The sequence below is a fragment of the Enhydra lutris genome, unplaced genomic scaffold (genome assembly GCF_002288905.1).
Source record: "Enhydra lutris kenyoni isolate GAN:26980312 unplaced genomic scaffold, ASM228890v2 scaffoldscaffold8, whole genome shotgun sequence".
NCBI classification, from domain to species: Eukaryota; Metazoa; Chordata; class Mammalia; order Carnivora; family Mustelidae; genus Enhydra; species Enhydra lutris.
The window spans coordinates 5,102,086-5,129,161 of record NW_019154092.1 but is presented as its reverse complement, the minus strand read 5'-3'; the positions used below and the strand labels follow the sequence as shown (position 1 = coordinate 5,129,161).

At 37.8% G+C, this 27,076-nt stretch overlaps 1 protein-coding gene across 3 annotated transcripts in view; it reads right to left on the bottom strand.

Moving 5' to 3' along the window:
- LOC111142429 (protein tyrosine phosphatase, non-receptor type 2) overlaps positions 1-27,076 on the bottom strand; it is an 80,638-nt gene that overhangs the window by 10,304 nt on the left and 43,258 nt on the right. For 2 of the 3 annotated variants that reach the window (XM_022495548.1, XM_022495547.1), the window contains exons 4-8: positions 22,399-22,497; positions 18,359-18,496; positions 11,042-11,251; positions 9,154-9,306; positions 2,894-3,075 (exon numbers count right to left, since the gene is read on the bottom strand). In XM_022495548.1, coding sequence (XP_022351256.1) covers positions 2,894-3,075; positions 9,154-9,306; positions 11,042-11,251; positions 18,359-18,496; positions 22,399-22,497 — 782 coding nt within the window. The remainder of the gene's footprint in view (positions 1-2,893; positions 3,076-9,153; positions 9,307-11,041; positions 11,252-18,358; positions 18,497-22,398; positions 22,498-27,076) is intronic. The other variant, XM_022495549.1, reaches the window with a different exon arrangement.

Here is a 27,076-nt window from a genome sequence, read left to right as displayed (position 1 = left end):
ATTACAATTTTTATTCAGTGTTGATATTTTACCACATAAACCCAGTGAGTTCACTGAGTGTTATATGATTTTACATAATTAGTACTTTACATGTTATACAGCAGTTTAAGAGGATTTTTTGAGGATTTTTATGTTTAGAGAAATGGGTTATGGTTTTGTTTGGACTGAGAACACAGTTTTTCCCATTTGAAATCATTAATGGAATAGAGGCTCCTGCTTTCCGAAAATGGACTGTACATATGTTTTCAGATGGAAAGAAAACAAATACCAAAAGATGTCATCACTCAGTTTAAGAAAGCAATTCCAAAGAAGTAAAAACTGGTCTCAATTTGTGATACAATAAAATCTTTATTTACCTAGTTGGGCCCAAGGAAATTACCTCTATGTAATAACCTGCCCAGGTTTTCCTACAGTCAAGAATTCTAAAGCCATAAATTGGCAGGGGAGGACTCCTGCCTATGGAAGACCACGTGGAATTCCTTACAGCAGGCTGTAGCTGACCCATGTTTCAACAGACATGCTTCACACTCTGCAAGCACACAGAAGGGATCCAAATAACCTGACTTCTCATTTATCCAAACTGTTCTCCACTCAGTGATCTGGGTTTATGGATTGTACTGTAATTGAGAATGCTGGCTTTTAAACTTTGATGGTAAACCTTAACAGCTAGAAATATCTTACCATCACAACAAAGTAACTGCACACACGGACACATTTATACATATACACAATATACATGTCAATATGTAGAATTCATATATTATGTCTACATATATAAAAGTTAAAATAGTTACTATTGGTGATACTCTGATCTGTTTTATTCTCTAATTTAAATGCTAATTTTTATTTTATTGTATTCTGTTATTTTAAAAATGCTTTTTTCATAACTTACTAAACTGATTTCATGACCATGGGAATGTGACCTTCAATATGAAAAAACTGACTTGAAGGATATTTAATAATGAAAGAAAATAAAATATTGTGTCCTACTCCCTTGAAACTGAAATTCTTTCAGTAAGATTTCGATTTATTAGCTTCCCTAATGCAAAGCTATACATCAGTATTAAAATTTATTAGGACTGAACAATACAGCATTTCACAGCAATCTTTATGCTCTTTCTACGACCTACTCCCTCAATTAGTTCTCTCTGCTTACAATCCCTAGTTTCCTACAGGGACTTTGTCTCTGCTTTCAAGCATGATTGGTCTCCTCTCTTCTGGGGGCAGACAGCAAACAATACATACACATACCACCTCCTCACCCCTCAGGATACCACCTCTGCAATCACTATTTAACACCTGAGTGGTTTTCTTGATCTCCTCAAAACTGTGAAATTGGACAATGCGTGGTTTACCTTGTTGGGTCTGTATCCTTAAAGATTAAAACTCAACACCTCTGAAATACTAAGAACACCAATTCAATCATCAAGCCTACTTTCCATTTAATTCTGCCCATTACCGAAACAAAACAACAACATTAGGAACCTGAGAATCTTATTGCTGAAAAAGATATGGTAATTTAAAACATGATTTCTTGATTTCAAAGCATTATACTTAAGGTGAAAGAAGGAATAAGCAATTAATGGTTTAACTTGTAGTCTAAAACCACTAGAGCCATAAGGAGTAACACTGCTAAGTCATAATAAACTCTTCAGTGTAATACAGGATAACATATACACTATGTCTTTATTGTAATGTTACCTTTCATAAGATTTCAAGTAATTTTTTTAAAAAGATTTTATTTATTTATTTGTCAGAGAGAGAAAGTGAGAGAGAGGGTGGGGGGAGAGCACACAAGCAGAGGGAGCAGCAGGCAGAGGGAGACACAGGCTCCCTGCTGGACAGGGAGCCTGATGCAGGGGTGTTCATCATGTTCTCAGCCTAATGGACTGAGCCACCCAGGCAATTTTTATATTGGGGAAACAGAGAAGTGAAGCTACTATAATATAAAGGAGACCTCAACGATTCTCATGGTGCCCCAATATCCCAGTGTAACAAACAGGACTAAAACATACAATGTACCACTTAAATAAAAAGCATTTTTGACAGAGAGAAAATATCAAGAGGGGCCGTGAACATGCTCATTCACTCACACCTCAGGATACCAGCTTCCTACTGGGTGGGAGATAACCAGAGCCTTAGAAATGTAAAGGTTTCAATTTATTTTATTTTTATTTTTTTAAAGATTTTATTTATTTATTTGACAGGCAGAGATCACAAGTAGGCAGAGGCAGACACACAGAGAGAGAGGTGGAAGCAGGCTCCCTGCTGAACAGAGAGCCCGACACGGGGCTTGATCCCAGGAGATCATGACCTGAACCGAAGGCAGAGGCTTTAACCCACTGAGCCACCCAGGCGCCCCTAAAGGTTTCAATTTAAAAACTTAAAATGTTCACATTTATATGGATTCAAAACTCAAAAAGTATAAAAAGGCAATTTTTTTTGAAAAAGACTTCTCCCCTCCCAATAATGTAATGAAGTTTAAACACTCATTTAAATATTTGGTAATTTCATTAAAGGCGCATTACCCATTACATGGCAACTACAGCATGAACACTAATACTTGTATAAATGGCAGGTATTCATACCACTTATTTTCTGTTTCGTACTATACATTTTAGCATCTAATTATGTTAACTTTAGCACTCAAAACAGTATTGAGTTAAACCATTTTCCAACTGGTTTCTGCCTATAAGCACTGGCTTCTTAATAGGGTTAAAAGCTCTTTGAGATCAATGATGTCATCATATACTACTTAAATATCCTTAGGTAATAAATAAATGAAAAGCTACATTAATTCAATAAACAAAGGGCCTGTATTAGTTCATATCCACTGAACTTACTAAAATAAGACAGTCTCATCTTTTCAAGCATGTTATTGCCATAAGCTTACCTCTCGCTGTTCTCCTCCGCAGTACCCTGCATTTTAGAGGATAGTCCTGTGTATCTGTCACCTGTCAGTTTTTCTTCTTCTAGGCCTATCCTATTACCATTGTATTTTTCAGTCATTATTTTGGTTGGTGAATGATCAAAAGCAGGACATAAGTCTTCCTTAGAAAGTTCTTTCCACCGTTTCTAGGTAGGGAAGAGAAGTGAAAAACAAATGCAAACACTAAAAGTTTACTTTTCTTTAAATAAAAAGGATATACAAATTGAAATTATATATTCAACCTTAAGAGAACCCTGTGATGCTAACAGAAGAATGAAAAAGGTATCTTACCAAAACCTCTTCTAGATGTGCCTATTTTAAATTTAAAATGTAAAAATAATAAAGTATTAATTTTATTTTTTTATTTTAAATTATAAAATAATTTTATTATTTTATTAATACATTAATATTTATGTATAACACTAGGCAGTTGAATATAATAATCTTAATGAAATTAAAGCGGACTTTAACCTATTGAGACAAACTATACTAGGACCTCACAAAAATATTAGTCATAGTTAGTGAGATTTTAGCCAGCGCCAGATTCTGCCGGACTCGTAACCCACAGGTATGTTAACACTGGAAACAGTGACCAAGATGCCCTTGAATGTGATCTAGCATCTCCTTGTTCCTTGCCAGTCTGGTCTAACAGAGGAACAACCGTGAGATCTCCAGGCAGTTCTCTGACACCAGAGGACCGTAATTTGTTTTCTTCCAGCTATGCTAGTAGCTCCAGGTAAGTCAGCCCACCACCAGGTTAGACAAAACTCTGAGAGCATGCCTAGACTTGAGGCGGCAGGATTTAGACCAAGATCAAGAGAAATTCCATTTCCTTCCTCTAGGAAACAGGCTGTCATCACCTACCTTGACAGCCTATTGTGACTAATGACATAATATGTCTAGCATCACGTCTGGCAAATGTTAGATTCTTTTGCCCTCACTGCACCATCCCTAGGGAGAGAGGAAGAGGTGCAAAGTATATCTGGGCCCCTGAAAGCTGAAGGCAGTCACAAAGTGCTAGCCAGGGAGTGAGAAGGCAAGTATACCCTCGGCATGAGGGACCTGTAGCTCCTCAAGTCCTTCAAGGGCTGCAAACACAACCATGCATCTCTAAGCCAGGGACAAGAGTAGGAGTGGTGGCAATAAGAGCCAACAGTTTTGATTATCTAGGACTCTGACACAGGTCAAAATGACCTTGTGGGGACAGGGGTGGTCCCTCTTTGAAGATCTTACCACAGAAGCAAGGAGCCTGGAACCTAATAAATAAGAGACTATAACTTCTTGCCTGAGGATTTTAAAAATTTTGAACACAGATGTAACAATGCAACTCACACTTGTCTGGAACTTAATGGAACACTCTTTCCCTGGAGCTGCTTTGGTACAAAATGGCATTGTTTAAAACAACGCTTGTGTACTGAGATCATTTAAAAAAAAATCTTTGGAAAACTTATGGGTACACTGATAAATTAGTTTCTACTTATTTCATCTTCCTACAATAGAGGAATTAAAGAAAAAGGCATTTTTACCACACTCCACCTTCCCCATATGCAGCTATTTAATTAAGATGCATAATTAACATATCTTTTTAATAGTAGTTGATTGAAAAAAATTTCAAGAATGCAAAATTCTGTAATTTGCTACATTTGCAGGGCAGTGAGTAGGAAAGTTTGGTCAATGTGACTAGAAGATGAAGAATATGTAGAGCCTGACTCTGAGAGCTAAGGCCAGAAAGGAAGTGGACCTTGAGGAAAGACGTCTCTGAACTGATTTTAAGAATCACTGGGATGGAACCCACCACTCCTGAGCAAGGACCTAAGAGGCCACAAACCATACCCAGAAAGAGTGTCTTGCCAATACTTGAGAAATTGCTATAACCGAACCTAAAAGTAAGAGGCTTTCACTTCAGAGGACTATGTCAGTTTTCTTTCTTCCCATTTAACATTTCTGTTACTCAGTCCAGACAGCATTTTGTATACTGAAGATGCACGTGGGGCAACTTGTCAAGCACTGACTACAGCCACACTGACCTAATGCTGCAGCTGCACCAGCTCTTAATCCTCAGAAGAACCTCAGGAGATAGGTGCTACTACTGTTACTATCATCATCCCCCTTCTATGGAGGAGCTGGGGTGAGAGAACAGAAGTGACTTGCCCGGGATAGGCAGCTAATGAACAGAAAGGACAAAATTTTAATGCTATCATCCCTTATGGTTATTTGTATCTCTGAAAAACTTATCAATTTCCGATACAAGATAGTTTAAGAAAGTACCCAATAAAAATTGCTCAACTGTCCAGAATTTAGGCTGTTTGATTTTTTTTGATTCTTCCCTGGGGGCCTAGTCATAACAACCTGACCTTAATATTTGGACAAAACTCAACAATGTCAATAAACGAAAGACAATGACAAAACTCAAACCTTACTGGACCACTTTCCAGAATCTGCAACAAATTTGGAATCTGTCAACAAGAAAAGGACTCAACAAAAGGGGCAAGGGGTGGGGTGGAGAGAAGGAGATATTTAATGCTAGTAAATTTAAACAAACAAACAAAAGGCAGCGTCATTTTGCCTTGTCTCCAGGCAGCAAACTCACTCGACTTTGCCTTCCCTGTAGCCCGCAAGCAAGCAAGTACTTCGAAGTCGCCTGCCTTGGCTTGTCACTGCCGCCTGGGGAAGCCAAAGAATTAGTACTGCACTCCGCTGCAACTTCATTCACGCTGTCCTCCTGAGGCCTGGAGTACAGGCATCTGGACTGAGAGTTTCTTATCTTCCCAAATCTACACTCACGCTGCACCATACTCCCGCCTGTCACGGGCTGCTATGAGCAACACCCCAAGCGCCACCTGCAACCCCATCCACTTCTCACTGAAGAAAGTCCCTCAAAGGAGCACTTGAAGTGATGTCATTAAACTTGAAACCCACTCTAAGTACTTTGACAGTAGCATGAAATTACCAGCGGCAGATCTTAAAACACCAATTCTGAATTGCCAATAGAGATATGTTACTCTGAGGTTTTCTGGAATCATGGATACTGGGAGTGTGCTAGTAAGTGATACGACCAAGAACTATGATGTCTTTTTATGCCCAACCTTGTGCCAAGAAAGATGTGAGGTAAAGGATATATTTATTCTCAGAGACAACCAGAAGTTATCTGTATTTATCCAGGTAGGTCAAGATCATTGGAAATTTCCAAAAATAAATACATGCTGTGTGATTATAAATGCATATGTGTATTAACGGATTTCAGAAACAATAGCTTTCGAGGTGAATATTAACAGCGCTCCTGTACCCTGGCAGGTTCTAAATCACTTTGTATCTCCATAGGTCAGAAATCGTCACAGAAAAATTAACATAAAACTGTATCCAATAAGGAAAATACCACTCATGTAATATAAATCCAAATGAAGACTGAAGGTGAAGACAGTTGTCCCCTTTAGGAAAAAGTACCAGAAACAAAGAAACAAGGCTTGGGGGCGGCTGAACACACAGTTCTCTGAAGACATGCAGGTTCAGGAAGCATCAGCACCTACAAGCCCGGCCAGTGTTCACACCAGAAAGAAGATTCCTTCTTTCATCTTACGAATATTTCTTTCCCCAAAATTCAGAGGTAAAGAAGAGGAGGTAGACATATGGAGAGAAAGAAGAGTCTTTTTATAAATTGGCTATCCTACCCCTGTATGCCAAAAGAGATACTTTTATGAGTCAGTTATATTCATGCAGTTTGAGGCACTGACATTAATTTTGGATCTTATGATTTAGGATTTCAGAGAACTTTACTTCTCTTAGATTTTTATTTTAAGCTAAGATTCTAGAACAGTATTGTCCAGTGAAATGTAATGGGAGTGGCATATGCAATTTTCAAATGTCTAGTAGTTGTGTTTAAAAAAAGATGAATTTTAACAATGTTTTATTTAACTCAATATAAATATTGCCATTTGAACATATAATTAATATTTTAAAAATTACTGAGATATTTTATACTTTATCTCCCTGTATTTCATCTTCAAAATCCGGTATGTGTTTTTTTTTTTAATTTAAAGATTTTATTTATTTATTTGACAGAGATCACAAGTAGGCAGAGAGGCAGGCAGAGAGAGACGTGGAAGCAGACTCCCTGCCGAACAGAGAGCCCGATGTGGGACTCGATCCCAGGACCCTGGAACCATGACCCGAGCCGAAGGCAGAGGCTTTAACCCACTGAGCCACTCAGGTGCCCCCGGTATGTGTTTTATACTTTAAGCAGATCTCGATTCAGACTAGCCAAATTTCAAGTACTCAGTAGCATGTCTGGTTAATGGCTTCAGTACTGGATAGCAAAGTTCCAGGCAGAGAAAATTATCCAGGTAAAACAAATCCATATTCGTTTACTCATTAATTATCCTTATAATAAAAAAAATTATAGCACCACATAAACTGCAGGAACCCTTAGACCATTTCTGTGGAAACTGACCCCTTCAAACGGGTAATAGGCTTTTCTGATCCTGAGTACCTACCTGAAAAATACAGAGATGCTGCCAACATCCTACCTGAAGAAGGGGCAGAGAATGCCTTGGGTTTGCATGGAATACTAGATGAAGCTACATGGAGAATGTGATGGCTATAACGTACCAGATAAACTGAAACAAACAAACAAAAAATTCTCCCAAACCACAAACTACACCGTTATAATAATAATAAAAACCACAATAAATTATGTTCATAAAATTCACCTCTGTAGTGAAAAAGATCCTCAAAGTAAGTCAGTATATATTCTGAAACTAAGGAAACGTGAACAAGTTTTAAAGTGGAGGGAGGGAGACTATCCAAAGGACAGCACATTTTCCCCACAATTAGTCTGTAAGAATGACCAGGAAATAAGCAATGAACAACTAGGGAAGCTACAAGTGCATGAAAAAAGTTTGGTTTAACTATTTAACATTTTTCCAATCAACTCCAAACTGGAGAGAAGTTCACAGAGATTATAAAAAAAAGAGAGAGAGAGAGAGAGAATGAGAGAGACACACACACACACACATTTTCCTAATCTTAAAACATCTGAGATAATTTTTACTTCTTCTGACTCACTGTTCACTGCCAAGCAAACCAAGTGTTCCCAAAGTCTGACTTCTGAAGAAGGGTCTCATGTTTTGTGGGCCTAATCTACACGCTGAGTATTTTATGGACGGGTGCAATGTTACTCTTCATTAGAGATTTACTCCTGTTTCTTGGTTTGCCTATTTTTTTTTCTCCTTTACTTATTTGTTTCTTAAATTCCACATATGAATGAAGTCATATTGTATCTGTCTTTCTCTGACTTACTTCGCTTAGCATTATACTCTCTAGCTCCATCCATCTTGTTGCAAATGGCAAGATTATAAGCCTTCAAAATTTTACTAATAGTTTGTCTTGAATAGTTAAAATAATACGAATGATCAGAACAAAAGTTAGCTGAGAAACAAAATTGCTTAAGAATATTTTAATGCCTTTGAAATCTATACAACACTTAACTTATATTTAATTCCATTACCACAGATGGTCTGAGTTATTAAAAAAAGCCTTATGCAGAATATTTGTCTTGCCTCACAGATATTAAAGAGCCAGTATATATGTTCATAAGAGAAACAAAGAGTTTTTGTCTACTTACGTCCAATACTATGTGACCAGATAGGACAATAAATGTTACTTTTGTTTCTATTTTATATTTTATGTTAGTACATAACAGATTTCAGATAACCAGTCTTTGAACCTAGTTTTTGCAAATGTGGAATAAAAATGTTTTCATGAAAGCACAGCCAGCAAGCAGAGAAACATAACTTTCTACTGGAACTTCATTACATCTGCCAAAAGTACTCGAGCTGTTCACTGTTAACAAAAGTAAAGCATCTATTACATAAACTAAGTGCTCTGTAATTGCAGATCAAACTTTTAATGTGCTGAAATTACCAAAATTCTCTGGTTTACTTTAATGCTTAAACTAACTTCCTTATATGAAAATTCCACTTTAATAAAATCTTGTTCCCACTAGGGCTTTTGAGTAACAGGAAAGATTTAACATGAAGCTGAGGTATATATGAGGACATGAGCTTAAACTTTACAATTTTAAGATGGCCAGCTGGGTTTTCCACATGAATGGAAATATGCTTTTTGGAAGGAAGGGAGAAAACAAGTGCTTCAGTGGAGTATAGCCGTTATTTGATGCTAATCATATATAATACACAGGTATTATTTATTTCCCTAAAAAAGTTTACCTGTATATTTGAATCTCCCTTTATAAATTTTCCTCCTTCTATTATAGTCATATATGAAAATCTGAGTTGATCTGGTGTCTGAATAAGTCCCATTCGATATTTCCTCATATTCAGTAACAGTTGTTTAATGTTAATATCATCTCCTTTTTCCATCTGCAAGAAAGGTAAAAATTATTCAAGGCTTTTGTTGTTAAAGAGTCCAGGAAAGAGAAGCAATACAGGACAGCTAGCTGCTAAGCATTCTGCAGTGTGCAGTGGGTCTCCCCAAAAACAAAAAGGTAGCACTGCAGCTGTAACTCTTTCTGTACAGAACAGCTACCCCAACCAACCACCTTTCCCACACCCCAACTGTTCAAGCAGTAGATGGAGGCCTTTAACTGATACACAACTGATTCCAAACCAATCACAGTAATCTTATTTACTCTGGCCAGTGTTTGTCTAAGGAAGAACTTAGGAACAGTTTCAGCTTAATGTAAAGATAAATCCAATGAGATTAGTGTTTTGTTTTTTTTTTTTTTTAAAGATCTTGACAGAAGTAAATCTTTTTTGCCCAGTGTCCTTCTGCCTTCATGTCTGTGTCCATAAGCCATCTAAAGATGGTGGAGAAGGAAGACAAGAAGAGCCTAAGTCCACAAGGACACTGTTAAGTCCCTGTACCAGCTCCGGACTATCGATCCCATATTTTAAGCAGCATAACCCTCGGCCCCGCTGAAAAAGAATAAAGTGGAAGTTCTGTCAGGGAATAGGCACAAACACACAACCCAGTTTTTAATAGTCATTCACCAGTAAGTGTATAGACAGTAGAATATTTTGTTAAACGTGTTAAAGTTCACTTTAATGTAACAATCAGTTTAAGATTTTATTTTATCTGAGCATGAGAGAGTGTGAGCGTGGGGCAGGAGGGGCAGAGGGAGACAGAGAGAATCTCAAGCGGACCGCACTGAGTGCACCACCGAGATCATGACCTGAGCCGAAACCAAGTCAGACGCCTGACTGACTGAGCCATCCAGGTGCCCCAACCCAGTTTTCTTTTAAACTTTTTTAATTTTAATTTTAATTTTAAATTAAGTATGCTCTAAGCCTGACATGGTGCTTCAACTCATGACTCCAAGATCAAGAGCTGCATGCTCTACCGACGAAGCCATCCAGGCACCCTGTAACAATCCAGTTTTTGATTGAAGTGTGTATTACTTACAGGCAGAGTAGTGAAGCAATACAGTAGATGTACGAACATTCAACCCTTCCTGCGCTCCAGAGATGCCCTATGCCCCAAATAAGGAAAAAAATGGACATGCTAAAAAGAAAAGGCATGTGCCTGTATCCAGGCTGGGCTGGGAATGGGTTGGTGGACAAAGAGTACAGCCCTTTGGGGGTAGAGATTGGAATCTCAGGGGAATAATAATACCAACATTTACTGAGTGCTTAGAAAATACCAGGGACCCAAGTGTTCCAAATGTATTAATTCATTTAATTCTTGCCACAGACCCGTGAGGAAAATTGTATCATTATCCTTAGTTTGTAAATAAGGAAACTCCGCGCAAGAGAAATGTTGTTTGAGCTGGAAGGAATTCAATATTTTATGTCAATTTGTATTTGAAAAACAAGGAAGGGGAAAGACTTATTATTTCTGTAATATAAAGCTATCAGGGGGGAAATAAAAGTCTTCTTGGAGATCTCTAGAATCATCTTGGATAGAGCTCCACCACTCACAAACAAGAGGCAGTTTTTAAAAGGGTATAAGTGAAATTTTTTTAGGTTTTTCTGAAAAAGGCAGAAGTTTAAGTTTTGAAAATCACAGTTCTGGGATATTGACATTAAAGCTTACTTCTGCCAAGGAAAACAATAAAAAATTAAACAAGACTAAAATTAGATCATCAGCAGCACTTACCAGAACAAGACAGGTATCTACTAGAGAAAAGGTGCCTGACCGCCCAATGCCCGCGCTGCAGTGGATCACTGCAGGCCCGTGTTCAGGATTCAAGGAACCAGACTCTCTCACTTTAAATAAGAAATTGAGAAATGAAGCTGGTGATTCAGGGACTCCAAAATCTGGCCAGGTAGTATAATGAAAGTGAGATATTGTTCTGGTTTCACCACTCTAAAAAAGTGAAAATCAAGGGAAAAGTTAGTTCTAATTTCTTTTTGTTGAAAAAAACTACTATGTGTTTTGTGTTAATGTTTTTAATACCGTGATTTTTCTGTTTGGTTTTTGATAATCATTCATACAAGTCGGGAGTTCTTCAGGAGAATTTGGAATTTATTAATGATAGTATTTCTAAAACATTATTTTGCAGGCATGTCCTAAGCTTTTTAGGTATTAAGTCAACCCCTACAACGGTCCTAATAAAACCCCTTTTCCAGATGAGATAACAGAGGCAAAAGGTTAAGTAATTTACCCAAGGTGACACATTAAGAAATGGAAGAGCCTGAATTTGAAACTGCAGTCTGGGCTCTTAACCACCAACCAACACCATACGTGTTGCCAATATTTTAATTCATACATCATGAGGAGTATTCCTTTTTCTTTTCTATAAAAAAAAAACAACAAACCCTACCAGTATAATTTTACATTCTTTAATGGTTTCCCTTTTAAGAATGCCCAACATTTTTAGATCTAATTTTTCTCATTATATGAGTTATCTTGTAGATTGTGCTACACAGGCTCAGAGGAGCAACTCAAGAATTAATTTAAAGAAATAATCTTTACATTTTTAATTGAAATTGTTCTTCTAACTGCTGCTCTTCCCCATGGTAATAATTTCCAATCCCAAAACTGTTTATAGGATTTAGCTGATGTGCTAAAATGGTTTACCAATAAGCTCTGTGCTTCCTGTCTCTTCAAGCCTGCCTGGCATTCACTATCACTTCCTGGATCTTCCTGATGAGCTTTATTTCTGACTAACTCATTATGAAAATGTTCCTAAGCTTTTGCCAGCTGCCTTCTGCCCCATGAAGCACTTTAGTGCCTTCCAGTCTTCATTTTTGTAAACCGAAGCAGTAACTCTCTAACATATCTGAACAATTTCTCAGTTTCACTGCAGGATGTTTATGGAGAGAGAAGCCATACAAGCAACATTAGGGGAAAAAACAACCACCACCACACGATAATTTTAATGGTTAACAGCTAAAGATTATTATTATAGTATCCTGCTTTTGGTACAAGTTTTCAGAATTAATATTCATGTTATAAAAAAAAAAATTTCCCCCTTTTTCAGTAGAAATGAAGACTCCTAAGTCCCAGAATGGTTATACAAGGTATAACACTCATTAAATACAGTGTAGAAATTCTTTTAAAAATTTCAAATTACATACTTTCAGTGACTAATTTTCTTAAAATTCAGCTTCCATAATTCCAAATACACTCTGATCCATAGGCTCTCAGTACACTGACAGTAGTAGAAGACAGAAATCTATTACTAATTAAAATGATCATTGGGATTCCTAAATTTCAAAACATTTCCTTTTAAAATTATAGCTTATTGTATGTAAAAAAGGGGGGGGAGTTAAATTTACTGTATTAAAAAAAGGTATCGAAAAAATTCCAAATTAAGAAGGCTAATCTTCAGTTTCTTCTTACAGAGCCATAAATAGACACCTAACAACACAATACCAGCACAGAAATGGGCTAAAGTGGCTGTTCCTGCCATAGCCCAGGGGCATGGAGAACTCAAAGCTACATCTTCCTTTAAATGGGGTCTAAGAGTCCAGTGGGTGTGCTTACCCCTTATTTCCAGCCCTCCCCACCTCCCCCCACCCCAACACACACTGCCAGGCTGTGGTCATCCACTACGCTGACCTCACAAAGCAGGGCCAGATTCTGCCATGTGAGCCTAAACCAGGTCCAGTGTGGACCTGCTGGAGCTACCTGGTCTGAGCGGTGGTGCCAGAACCTGGCTCACCTGTGAGCTGTGCTCTGCAAGGTACAGTTTCCGACACAGCTGTATACACACTTATGCTACTTACTGCATCACCTCTGGCTTAAAACCTACAGTCAACCCACAATCCTGAGCAACTGCTTGCTTTTTTTTCCACTTGTATGATTTTGGCTCAAGACTAGCAGTCTCTTGATTTTTTTCAAATTCAGGTCACGCTGTCTGGGATACTCAAAGCCAGTTCCCAGAAATGTTCACGACTGTTTGTATAATGCAGTCTTCCCCACTAATAGATTTTTGAGAATCAGTCTTTTTTCTTCCCCTAACAGGACCAGTCTAAAGAACTTCTTAAGAAGTTAATTTTTACTAATGTATCCCTGCTGAAACAAGATTCAAAGTCACAGCTCACAAAAATCATACAATTCCCAACAGACCACTTCATGAAGCAGTAAGATCCATATGTTTACTACTGTGATAGAAAAGAAATGTTTATTTGCTTGACTGGACCTCTTCTCTTTTTCGTGCTGGAAAAAAAAAGGTGGGGGGGGGGAGGACTGCCAAAGGCTAGAGAGCTAAACAAAATTCATCTTTATTCCAAACAAGCTCTCTACATGTAGCCTTTGCAATTTTTGACAAACTCCCTATTTCAAAACTGGTGGAAGCCCCCTTTCCTTCTCCCAGGTCATCAAGTCCCATCAGTCCTCCTGTGACACCCAGCTGGCCTCTCCATCCCCTCTCAATACTGACCTCACACCCCATGGACACCTGGTTGCATCTGCAATTACACGGCAGTCCCCATCTGCACATGCCTGCCAAATCTCCTTTGTAAACACTGACTTATGAACACCACACTATGCACAAAATGTCAGTGGTTCACTCTTCTTTTTAAGGCAAAATGTTACTTAGATATTTTGAAGGAGACTTCTATCCCTGAATAAGGATATCTAATTCATTATATATGGAGGCCAGGAAAATAAGCTAGGAACTGAGTAGGTGTAAGACCAGGGGGCAACAGCCAGGCTTATGGCAATTTAAGTGTGTGCCACCTAAAGCCATTCAAATTCAAGTTAACTACTATTTTATACAGACAGATTAAGATTATAAATTTTCTAATTATTATGAAGAAATCTACACGGCTCTTTGGTCCTAGGCCCAATTATTTTCACACTTTGGGCATTTACAGAAGTACCAAGATTATGTTTCCAAGACTTTCATCATAAGCCCAATTTTGTCATCTGTAAATGGTTAAAAACAGTACTTACCTTACAAGGCATAAACGAAAGGAGTATTTCTCAAATATTATTGAGGCATTAATGAGGAATAAATGAAACCGTGAATGTAAAGTGCCTAACCTATGCCTGCATATGGTAAATACTTAACAGATACCTTTTCTGAAGCAATTACACAAATTGTCTCTATTGTAGTCCCTAATAAGCTCCAATCAATTATAAACCTCTCCACATTTTCAACTGTTTAACTTATTATTTCCTCTACACCAAGGAGTAGCAAAGTTTGTGAAACCTATCTCCTAAATACAAATTTATATGAGATCTGTAGCTCACCATAAGTGCCTTAGTTCAATCCCTCATCAATTTTTGCCAGGATCATTATACAGTCTGTATTAAATATTTAGTTACTGCAATTCATTCTGAAAGATGAACTCCTCAGATCAGGAGGAGAGGAGAGTGACAGAAACAGGTAGGCATGGGGCTTGCATTCTGAGAGAGAAAAGCAATACACAGAGATGTGGGCCCCCCAGGGATCAGCCTTTTTGAGAAGTGTAGGGCTGTTAGCAAGAACAAACACTGAGTATCTAGACAAGGAGGAAGGACCAGTCTGGGCCGGGTCCTGGACTTCTGCATTGGCCACAGAAAGGGTTTTTTAGAGCAAAGTGGAAGGATCATGCCTGTGTTTTAGAATGACCACTCACTTGGTGCAATGGCAGAGGGAAGCACAAAGGTAACAGGTAAGAACTCTATCCATAGGGAGCTGAACACCTTGTTATGGAGTCAAAGTACAAAGTACTAAATAAGCCCGTAAAATGGTAAGATTTAAATTATGGAGAGAAGTGTTAAAGATTACAGCTATTAGGAAGGAACGCGTCACAGATGAGCGAAGAAAGCCCTAACCAAGAAATGGGCCACAAGGTGGTCCTGAAGGGTGTGCAGGATATAAATAGGCAGAGAAGAGAGGATGACACTCCAGGTGGGATAAACTGTTCAGACTATTTTGAATCAAATCCCAGACGAGCATGATAATAATTAGGCACTCATCCTGTTCTGGGCAAATCTACAGGGACAGAGAAACAGAAGGCAGCCAGCATTACAATAGTATTCCTGGAACTTGATAAACATAAAGCCGGCCAACAATATTATGGAAAATAGTGAAGGGCAACTAAAAAGAAAGACAAATAAGCACTCAAGATGACCTTACATTTTTAAAAGCCCTGCAAAACCTTCCCCGTAACTGAAGCCACAGGGCCACTTCAAAAGCAGAGATGGAGTCTCTTCATTCAGGGTCAAAAGTTCAAACTCTGAGCTCTGCTGAAGACACTGGAAAGGGCTGCTGGTGTGCAGCTTTATGCTCCCTTAGACCAGAGGGCAGTAAAAGAGCAGGGACCACACAGACCCACGGCTTTGGCCCCAGACCTGTTAATACATACAAGTCATACTCCTTTAGCAGCAGACTGGTTCTCTGAGGCTCAGGGTGAGGTTGGTGACCTCTCCCCACCTGCAGCATCACCGTTCTCACTCCTTTGGTATTTCTTTCTCCCTCAACTTATTCTTCTCAACTGCCCTTGCTCCTGTAGTCCTTCCCAATTTACTGATATGACAAAGGAAACAGATGCACACAACTAAAGCTACTAATCGTGAATTCTGCATGGAGTCTTAGGCCTGTTATAGCATTAATTCCCTTGATCCTTATAGCAACCCTCTGAGGCACGTGGTCCTTATCCTCATTCTGTAGATGAGAAACTGACGTACAGAGGGTAAACAGTGGAACCAGCCACACAGCCAGGAAGCATACAGTTGGGATTTCAACTCAGGCAATCTGGATCCAGAGTGGAAATACTTAACCAAATGCAATTCTGCTTCTCATGTCGAAATGCTACTTTGTTCTTCTAACATTCCTAGTTCTCACTAAAGATTGTAAGGTAGAATGTAAGCATACTGTTGCTATTAATTATGGTGGATTCTGAACCCAGGCCAATAAAAAATCACTCAGTCGCTAACAACTGAAACAGTGGTCGGCCAGTTCATAGTTCACAGAAAGATGCTTTAGAACCAAGAATCTTCCTTTACTAGGACAATTAGCACTTTTTTCAAAAGACTTGGCCCCTGGGGTGCCTGGGTGGCTCAGGGAGTTAAGCCTCTGCCTTTGGCTCAGGTCATGATCTCAGGGTACTGGGATCAAGCCCCACATCAGGATCTCCACTCATCAGGGAGCTTGCTTGCCCCCTTCTCTCTCTCTCTGCCTGCCTTTCTGCCTACTTGTGATCTCTGTCAAATAAATAAAACCTTTAAAAAAAAAAAAAAAAAAGACTTAGCCCCATGTCATTCCAAGTCAAGAGATCTGGATATGAGTTCTGGCCTGTCACTTATCAGCTGAGTAATCTATTTACAGGAAAAATCTTATAATCTGAACGGATTATAGGTTTTTTAAAAATACTGGAAATATGGAAATATTAAGAATATTTACTCTATCACATTATAGGAAGACTAGGGGTCAAATCATATATATGTAAAAGTGCTTGGCAAAATGATAAACAAAAAACAAAACTCATTTTATTATGAAGGTATAATCAACTCTTAATTAGGATAGGTGTCAGAAACAGGGAAAAACATCTATGACCTTCTCCATTCAAGTAAGTTTTCATGCCAGAAGCAGAGGAGGTACCTGGGATAAATACCAAGAGAAGATGATTCGAAGAACCATGGGAAGTTTATAGAAAAGCATTGCGTTTCTGGGAATGAGTACTGCACAGGCTAGTGTCAAACAGTTGCTGATGTAGGTCAGGGCAGCTTAAGACATATGTAAATGGAACAGTTGGTACAAAAAGCTACAATAAGAGAAATTTATAAATAAATTTAAGTCTTGTAATTCCCAATCTTAAGACTTCTTAGATAACCTAAGAGATCACATAAAAAGCTTAGTTATGGATGTCAGGGGAAACTGGGCCTCGGCCCTCAACACTGTGCACCTGTCCTTATAGTATGCCACAAAAACAAGAGGCATTCCCAGAGATCAACCATAAAACGTATTTCTTCACCTCTAAAAGTATGTGTGCGTGTGTATGCACTTTATATAGCCCCTCCTATAAAACTTTTTTTGGTCAATGATCCCATGTTAATCATTTCATTCAGTTCATGGTTAACTAAAACAGTATCTCACTATACAGACTAGATACATTCCTGAAATCATTTTTGGGCAAACAAACATTTTCCTATTCCCTAGTTGTCCTACCTCCTAAGAGCATATTATATTTTCCAGTTATCCTGATTACAACACAAAGAAGACATGTAGGTGGTAAAAGGGGGAGAAACGTCTTAATCCTCAACTTGACAATAGCAGGTTCATAATCCACCAGGTACATGTATCTCAATCAAGAAAGCAGGAACAATTCTCATATTTCTGGAAAAGATGCCAATAAATGTTCTTGGGACCATATGCTAAATTTATTTCACCATTTTCCAAAATTCAGGAAGGACAAATTTCTGTTGTCAATCATCTGAATCAACAACATTCCACTAAGTGACTTTCGTGACTTGCCTGCCACTCTCAGAAGCACCAAGTCCTGCCATGTTTACTGGGCGCCAATTCTACATCAGGTGGCCGGCGTACACATCTTCCTTTGATCTCCACGACAGCCCTGAGAGGGCACTATTACAGTCTCAGCTTTACAGATAAGGAAAGGGTGAGGGATGTTGAGCAACAGGACCCAGGGACATTTCTACTAAACAAAAGATTTGAATCCAGGTTTTGAATCCAATTCAAATTCAATTCTGGATTTGAATTTGAATCAAATCCAAATCCAATTCAAATCCAGGATCTGAATCCAGGTTAGCTTGATTGTAAAGCTCTCTCTTCATGTTCTCTTCAATCCTCATATATCGACCTGAACTTCAAAATCCTTTGCTTCTAGGTTTTCTCAAGGGTCCTCAGAGAGCTACCACATGTAGGAAACACAATGTAAACCCTATGGTTATGACTATATACTATTTTAGATACTTTCGAAATGTATGTGCAGCCCCAAACTTCAAATCTAATGACAAAAAAATAATTCTGAAAATCAGCAATATAAGGTCCAATCTTTTGGGCATGAAGAGTCTTACATTGATATTTTCTAACTGCAGTAGATGTACTGTATAATATGACTTCACATCTTCTGACAAGAACTTCACACTGAATCCTGTTTCTTTAAACAGCATCTCTCGATCATCTTTTGTCGGCCAGTACTGTGCACATTTAACCTAAATTTAAGGATATGTAGATATTAGTTCATAGACATTATGGAACTCTAAAAAGCTGGGAATGGAAGACAAACCACACACATACATATTATATTTTTTTCAAGTACCCAAATCTACGAACAACTGTACTACATTTGATGATCAATGTATTTTAATAAGATTGCCAATTTATAAAAGCAGGTCTGTTAAATGTTACTATGACTTATAGTAAAAAAAAGCCATCAACAGATACGTTCATAAAAGTGAATCTGTCATTTCTAAAGCATGATAACCTATATTTTAACATCATACTGGCATTCACTTTACATTTCTAAAATTATCAACCCCTTGAAAGAATCTTTTCTTCAAACAGTATTGAAAAGGTTTTATTTTACAAGTATTTTCTACAAATACCTATGAATCTGCTACCAAGTACTACTTACCTAGAAATAACAAAATTAAGTCAGGGGAATGAATCATAATATAAGTCTCCTTAGGGGCGCCTGGGTGGCTCAGTCAGTTAAGCATTGGACTTTGGCTCAGGTCATGATCTCAGTCAGGGTCCTGGGAAAGAGCCCCCTGTCTCAGGGCTCCCACTCAGCAGGGAGCATGCTTATCTCTCTCCCTCTTCCCCTCCTCTTGATTATGCTCTCTCCCTTTCTCTAATAAATAGCATCTTTAAAAAAAGAATAAGAAGATAAGCCCCCTTTATCTAGAGTTAGTATATTTTGGCAGAGCTACTAATATGGAATTCCTATTTGTGACAATAAAAGCAACTTCCCAAAAGCCAAATTATGTGGCAAGGTGAGATAAAGAGCCACTTCATTAGGGGGAAAAAAAAACCCACAAAAATATCCTTATAAAATATGGTCATTTCTTCTTTTCCAAATCACAAACAGTAACAACACCTCCAAACAAATAATTACTATAAGCTGATACTTCCAAGGGTGCTAAAAGACATTTTAAATATGATCCAAGAGGTGAAAGAGTGTAAGTGAGAACAACTCAGAAATGCAGTGATAGGAAACAGAAAAAAATTAGGAATCAAAGAACACATCATTTCAGAAAGGAAGACTAAACTAAAAGGAACAGAGGCATGAATAAACACATCAGATAATGTCCTAGGAAAACAAGAAGAGGAAAAGGAAGACATTTCTTAAATAAAAAAGAAATGGAGCGAAAGACAGGAGTTAAGAGAAAGAGACAAATATAAAAATAAGCAAAGAAAATCTAGTGTGTATCACGGGAGGACCCAAAGAAGAACACTAAAGCAAGCAAAGAGTAAATACTAACAAGTAAAATGAATACAATTTAAAGAACATACTATGCATCTGGAAAAACTGACCCAGACTAACCAACATTTAAGACATATTTTGGTAAAATTAACGGGATTTGAAGGAAAAAAAAAAAAAGCTTTTGGGTAACCTAGATAAAAAAGAACACATGACTTACAAAGGAAATAAAATCAGATATCCAATTAACTTTGTCAGTAATCTGTAATGCCAAAAGGAAATGGGAGTAATGTATTTAAGCTGCTCAAAGAAAAGCAAATGTGAGCCAAGATTTTATATCCTGCCAAAGTGACTTTTAAGCATTAGGACAGCACAGTAAACTCTCATCGACAGGTAAGAAATCAGGAACTATAATGCCCATGAGTTCCCTCTTTAGTATGCACTACAGAATGAGCTATCTACAGAACGACTGGAGAGACAGCAGTAAGACCAACTGTGTAAATTAAATATATATTTATATGTAGAACTAAGATTTTACAAGGGATATAAGACAGAGACCACAGTATAGGTAGGATGTTATATACTCTGACAATGTAGGTAAAGTACAACTTAAAAACAGAACGAGATGGGAAAAACATAAAAAATCTAAAACTTATTCAGTAATTATTTTGGTGATGGAGTTGATACTCTTATTATGAGTATTTTTGGTGTTTAACATGGGACAAAGTAAATGAGTCATTATGAAATATTCTTTATCCGTTGTGTCTTTGAGAAGCTGGATTCATGGTATGGAAAAAGGAGGCAACTGATACAAGATGGAAAGCGTTAAGCCATCCCCCTACCGTTCTAAATTTGAATTGAAGTATCAGTATGAACCCTTGAGGTATGTTATCTAACACACAAACACATATTTTCCTTAGCTCTGTTCACTAAAAAGCTCTAAAAACAATGATCAACCCAGCATCAGTAAACATTCCTATTTTTACTGTCATCTTGAAATACCATTGTCCAATAAAAGAAACCAAGGTTCCTTAGAAAAATGGCCGATTCTATGAAGAAGAGGTTAAGGAGTCATTCCAGACAGTAAGAAAATTATTAAAGACTCTTTGGTTTTATCTCTTAGATTTCTGACTCAGAGCCCAACTTGCAGAGACTCCTGCTAGCTAACAGAGAAATAATTCAACTACTAAGACATATAATAACTGCAATGGAGTAAAGTACATCATATATGATTAAATCTAGGAGTTCATAATGACTGATCCCTTCCTGCCCCTGTCCCCACACCAAAAAAATCTAACTGGTCACCTGTTGAGACACTAGGGAATCAACTATTTTGAAAACTGCTTTCCTATATAAAAGTGGTCAACTAACTAGAAGGGAAGTTTCTTTTTTTCTTTCTTTTTTTGTTAATTTGGTAGAGAAGGGGGGTGGGGGAGGGAGAGGAAGAGGGAGAGAGAAACTTAAGCAGACTCTGTGCTGAGGGCAGAGCCCAACATGGGGCTTGATCCCAAAACCCTGAGATCACAACATAAGCCTAAACCAAGAGTCAGGCGCTTAACTGACTCTGCCCCTAGGCACTTTGAAAGTTTCTTTCTATAGAAGTATTCCAACAAAAATTTAAGAGGGAATGATAAAATTGGAGTATCACTATTTTGTAACCCTTAACTAAATAAGGAACTAAGCACTGACCAGCAATGTCTGCTAACAGCATAAAAAGAAAGATAATCAGACATTAGGAGCCTCTTCGTAAACAAAGCAATATCACCCATGAAATAATCTTCCCCAGAATTATTAAACTTGAATCTTATGAGGCATCTAGTCCCAACCACCATAAATATGATCTCTAATTTCTAGTGGCACTCTTATCTTATGAATATAGTAATTATACTCCAAAAGGAGAGATGAAACTTACACTACTTTGCAATGCTGCTCATATTGTTCAAACAATGTCATCATCACTTAATTTTTAAGTCACACTGGAAGCCATGAAAAAACCACTGTAAACAACTATGCTAACATTGCTAGACATTCTGGTATGTGAATGCCACTTAGGATTAGAAAGAGAGTACAATAATTTGTACCACCATCGAAAGCCACCAAATATTAATTTAGATAAAAGTAAGAATCAGGAATCTGAAGAAGATCTTAGGCTTGAAGAGACCTTACTGACAATACTTTCCAATTTGTTTCTTTGACAGAAAAAGAACCTAAAAGTGCAAAAGTTAAAAGATTTAACTAATTAGCACTGTGTTTAGACAGTACCTCAAGTTTCAATAAATTTATACATTCCCAAACTTATGGTCTCATGACCTAAAAGCCAATAAAAATTCACATAGGTTAACAAAAATCTGTCACTTAAATCTTTTACAAACTTTTCAAGATTTTGATGATAATAAATTATAAAAATTCTAATAAAGCCTAGGGAGTCCAAAGCTCTATGTCACCACTGGTCAATATGTGTTTCACTATATTTACATCTTGGAGAGTAGTGGTGTACAACTATTATTTAAATACTTAAGGCAAGAAAGGAAAAGGATATACTACTTCTGGTCAGGAATACCCTGACCAGAGCCTTTAGCAATTCAAGGCCAAAACCAATAAATTAATGAATATCCCCAAAGAAATATAAAAACATTTATAAGCTAATGATACAGGCAGTACACTAAGTTGTAAATACTAAGTATTACTCACCGATTCCTTCTCCACAACTCGGTTTAGCATGACAACTGCTTTGGTTTTTTGCTGCCAAACCATGAGCCAGAAATGGCAACCTGTATTAGGAAGTGGACCCTGTAAGAACAGAGAAGAAAAAGGAGGTAAGAGAAAGGAGATGGAACAAGGTTCAAGGAAAATTCCTTCAAGTATGCTTCTGGTTTAAGAACAATGTACTGAATCATAATAGGTAAATCATGACTTTAAATCCGCTAGAGTTAAAAAAATCGGTCTGTACTAGTTGCTTATAAATGATCAAAACTGACTTTTATTGACTTAGGCCAAAAAGGAATTTTTTAGGTTATCAGCTGACTTTCAGAGTTGAGGGCTGGAAAGCCAGGCTTCAGTGGGAACCAACGTCAAGGCAAGATTCTGCTCAAAGGAGTCCACCTGGGACAGTGCTCCTGACCCTGGCACTACCATCACTTCACTTTGCTGGCATCGCCATACGAAGGTGGCTATAGCAATCACGCATAACCTTTCAACAAACCAGAGTCAAAATATGGACAGGAATATCTGACTGGTCATGTTCTAGCTGCAAAGAAAATTTCTGTCCCTTTCAGCTTTCATAGCAGGAAGAGGCCTTGCCTGCCATGGATCATGGCAGTCCTACGAAAGAGGAAATCAGTACCATCACTGGCCAACCAACCACCCCAAGTGAACCAGAAAAAGATTTCCAGAAAAAGCAGAAATTTCAAAGTGCCTGTAGCTGTTGATCTACAAAACCACAGCATGTGCGACCTCAATAGAAGACTTAAAAGAGGCAATGGTTCATATTATGGGGGGGGGGGGTTCAAATCCAATTATCTTCACATTTTTACTTAATGGGAACACAGGGCAGCAGAAGAAAGGGCAAATAAGAGATGAAAAGGCCAGGGTCAAATTATAACTTATTTTACAGGTGAAAATGAATGAGGCTCTCCTGCAACTAACGGCCGAGTCAGCAAGCACTCTCCTCACAGGGCAGAGGGAGGGGCAGCTTCAGGGGCTGGAGGCCAGGTCTCCTGGAACTTTAGCTTCCCATGACAAACAAGGTGATTCACGTGGTTTGAGGCTGAAAGCATCTTTTACGCAGTTGTATTCCCTGGTTTATAGCAGATTCCTTATTAATATTATTTAAATTAATAAACTCTAAGCTTCTAAGTTATAAAAAGGCCAGAAATCCACTCAGAATCTCGAGTAATGACAACCAAATGTTTGAAGATACTGTTCTCCTCACTCAATGTGTATTATCTATTACTTGATCTACTTCTTTAAAACAAAACGAAGTAAGAAAATCACCAGTTAAAATGAATGCCTTTTCTTTCATTTAGAAAAATGGATCTATCCATTCACCAGAGAAATCATTCCTTAGTGTGTATACATATGGAAACACAAAACACATTCTGTCAGTGGTTCTAAGGTCGTAGTGTGGGTTATTTCTCAGCTCTTCCACCTACAAGCAATACTAACAGTTTTTGTTGTTTGTTTGTTTTTTGCGAAGTGGAGATTTACAGCAAGGAATGATTATATATATATATAATTTTTTTTTTTTAATTCAGAGGAGGGGTGCCTGGGTGGCTCAATCAATTAAGCATCTGTCCTTAGCTTAGGTCATGGTTCCAGGGTCCTGGGATCGAGCCCCGCAGCAGGCTCCCTGAAGCAGGTGGGAAGCCGGCTTCTCCCTCTCCCACTCCCCCTGCCTGTGTTAGCTCTCTCACTGTGTCTCTCTCTGTCAAATAAATAAAATCTTTAAAAAAAATTTTTTTTACAGAGGAAAAAGGTGACGAAAAGAAGCAACAAACGACAATTAGAATAGCTAAGGTTTTAACAAACATTCAGCATCTCTAGTTTTGTGTCCTATAAAATATCCCCAGCCTTCGAAGAGCTTACTAAGAGGCAAGGAGAAGTCCTTGTTCTACTAACTGAAACATATCAAGCACCACAAGAGTAAGGGGTAAACCATCAGATCTTCCCAAGTAGGGGGGACGGTACAACAGAGCCTTAAAAATGAGGAGGGAACTGATATAGGGAGGCATCGTAGAAGGACAGGGAGCAAGCCAGGGTCCATTCCAAGAATAAGACAAGGTACGTGCAAGTATAGGGTACATTTGGGAGAGACAAAGAAATCAATGAGGGCAAAGTATAGGTAAGTATACAGTAGAAAACCACACCTGTAGAGTGTGGAGGGTCTTGAATGCAGGAAACAGTCACCAAACTTTTTAAGAAGTAAAGTGATATGATCAGATTTGTATGTTACAAAAATAACTGGAGGCATTGCTAAAAAGACAGGTTAGGAAGGGAGGGACTGGTAGCGAGGAAATAAATTAAAAAACAATTGCATTAGGATTCGGTAGAAGGTGAGCATAGCTTTCACCCAGGTGGGAAAAACAGGAAGCGAGCTGGCTTGGTTTAAAAAAAGAAAAAAAGAAAGAAAAAGAAAAAGAGTTAGATGTAGAAAATACAGAATTTGTGATGTAAATGAGTCATCTGGATAAAAATATCCAGTGAAGACCTGGGGGATAATTATAATAATATACGGGGGAAATTCAGGAAAGAATAAAAAAGCTAAAGACAGCCTTCTGAGTCCTCCAGCGCTAAATGCGGGGAGCTCTATCAGGACACACAGCACAGTCCAATAGGACAGGGCACTTAAACACAATTTGTAGGCATTTTTCTTTATCACGATGGGATTTACAATATTTTATAAGAGAACTATTACTACTACTATTACTACTAATAATAAAAAGCAGTAACACATGCCACAATGAATAATCCATGGAGGGCTTACCACAGTACCAGGAACTATAAAAATTTCTCTTCGCACTGTTTCAGAGATAATATAGGTAGACATCTATAATATAGATATATACACATAGGCTTGGGGAGTTAGGTAGCTTGTCCAAAGTCACACAGCAATCTTATGGTAGGAGAGCTGAATGATTAAGAACATGACCCATGGAGCCAAAGGGACTTCAAATCTGGCTTCAACTCACTTGTTGCACGGGCTTGGTAAAGTTGTTTAATGTTCCTGGTCTCTTTAGATAATTCCTCGTGCATAAAACCAGTGTTTACCAGAGAGTTATTTTGAACCTTAAATTATACAAAACACATAAAGTATAGAATAAGGTTACAAAATTGCTAGCTGTTACTAATTTTATTTCCTACTATGATGTAAAAATAAAGTTCCTAACAACAATGTTTTATGTAATGTCTATTTAATTTTTTAAAAAGATTTTAAGAGGGGGGAGTTGGAGAGGGAAAAAAAGAGAATCTCAAGCAGATGCCATGCTCAGCATGGAGCCCAACGTGGAGCTGGAGTCAGATGCTTAACTGACTGAGCCACTCAGGTGCCCCACTGCCCGTTTTATTTAAATAATGCCTACCACACAGTAGATACTCAATAAATCTTTGTCAGATGAATGAATACCTAATGAAGTAGTTGGACAGGATTTGGGCACAGATGCTGTGAATCCAGTGTCTATATTCTCTTAAAATATAAAGGTTGAACGCACAGTTTCCGAGAGTTGAAGTCTCAGATGTAGACTGAAAGGGGGGAATAAACTCCTAAATCAGAAACCTGAGAAGCACCTACAAAATTTAGGATTATGATGAGAAAAAAAGAACAAATAAAACTGGGGAAAAAGGGAGAGAAAGAGAGAGAGAGAGAGAGAAAGAAAGATGTGAGAAGGGATCTAGGGTAATTATTCTTTTCTATTTTTGAACATGATAGGTTTTTTTCAAACAGAAAGTAAACTTCTAAAAAATGAGTTTGTTAAAAATGTCATAAATCCTCATAAGAAAAACTCCAAATATTACAAAAAGGCAGAAAACAATAAAGTTTGATTATTCCTAATTCTTAGAAATAACCAATATTAATGCTGTATGTGTAATATATTTAGCCAATCCCTCACAGATTATTTCTGTCCTATTATTTCTGGTCCTGTGCTATTAAAACTAAGTTGCAATAAACACCTTCACATATATCTTTATGTCTGTACATATTTAACTACTGAGTATTATAAACTTTTAAATCTCTGCTATTTTCACTGGTAAAAAATGAGAGGTGGCCACTGGTTTAAAATTATATTCCCTAATGAGTAGAAAAATTATGTATCTTTTCACAGGTATATTGTCTACCCTTATATTCTGCCTTGAACTGTGATTTTATGTTCTTGCCATTTTTAAAAACAGTTTCTCTCTCTCTCTCTTTTTTAAACATATAGCAGCTACTTTAAGTAAAATGAAGTAATTATTTTTCATTTCCTGTCAATCAGAAATAGTCCAATAGAATATCTTTTTACAATATGAAACGGTTGTCTCTTTCAATAACAGGTTATTCTGACCCAAATTTTTAAAAAGCTCAAATATTACAAACATATACCTTATCTTTTGAATTTAAAAATCATTAACTGGGGGATATAACAGCACTACTCATTAAGTCTCTTGTCATTTGATAAAGAGTAGCTGGTGTGGATAAACCAAAATAATTTCTATTTTCAAACAATGAAAGAGTACTAGTGCTGGAATATGGGTGCGGCCAATGTGCCAAGAAGCAACTGGGCAGAATGCCACAAGGAACCCTCATGCTTTCTGGCCTCCCAGCCAATATTCGGGGCACCTGGTCTTACTACCCTCACTCTGAGCAAAGGCCAGACATCATCAAAGGCATGTTCAT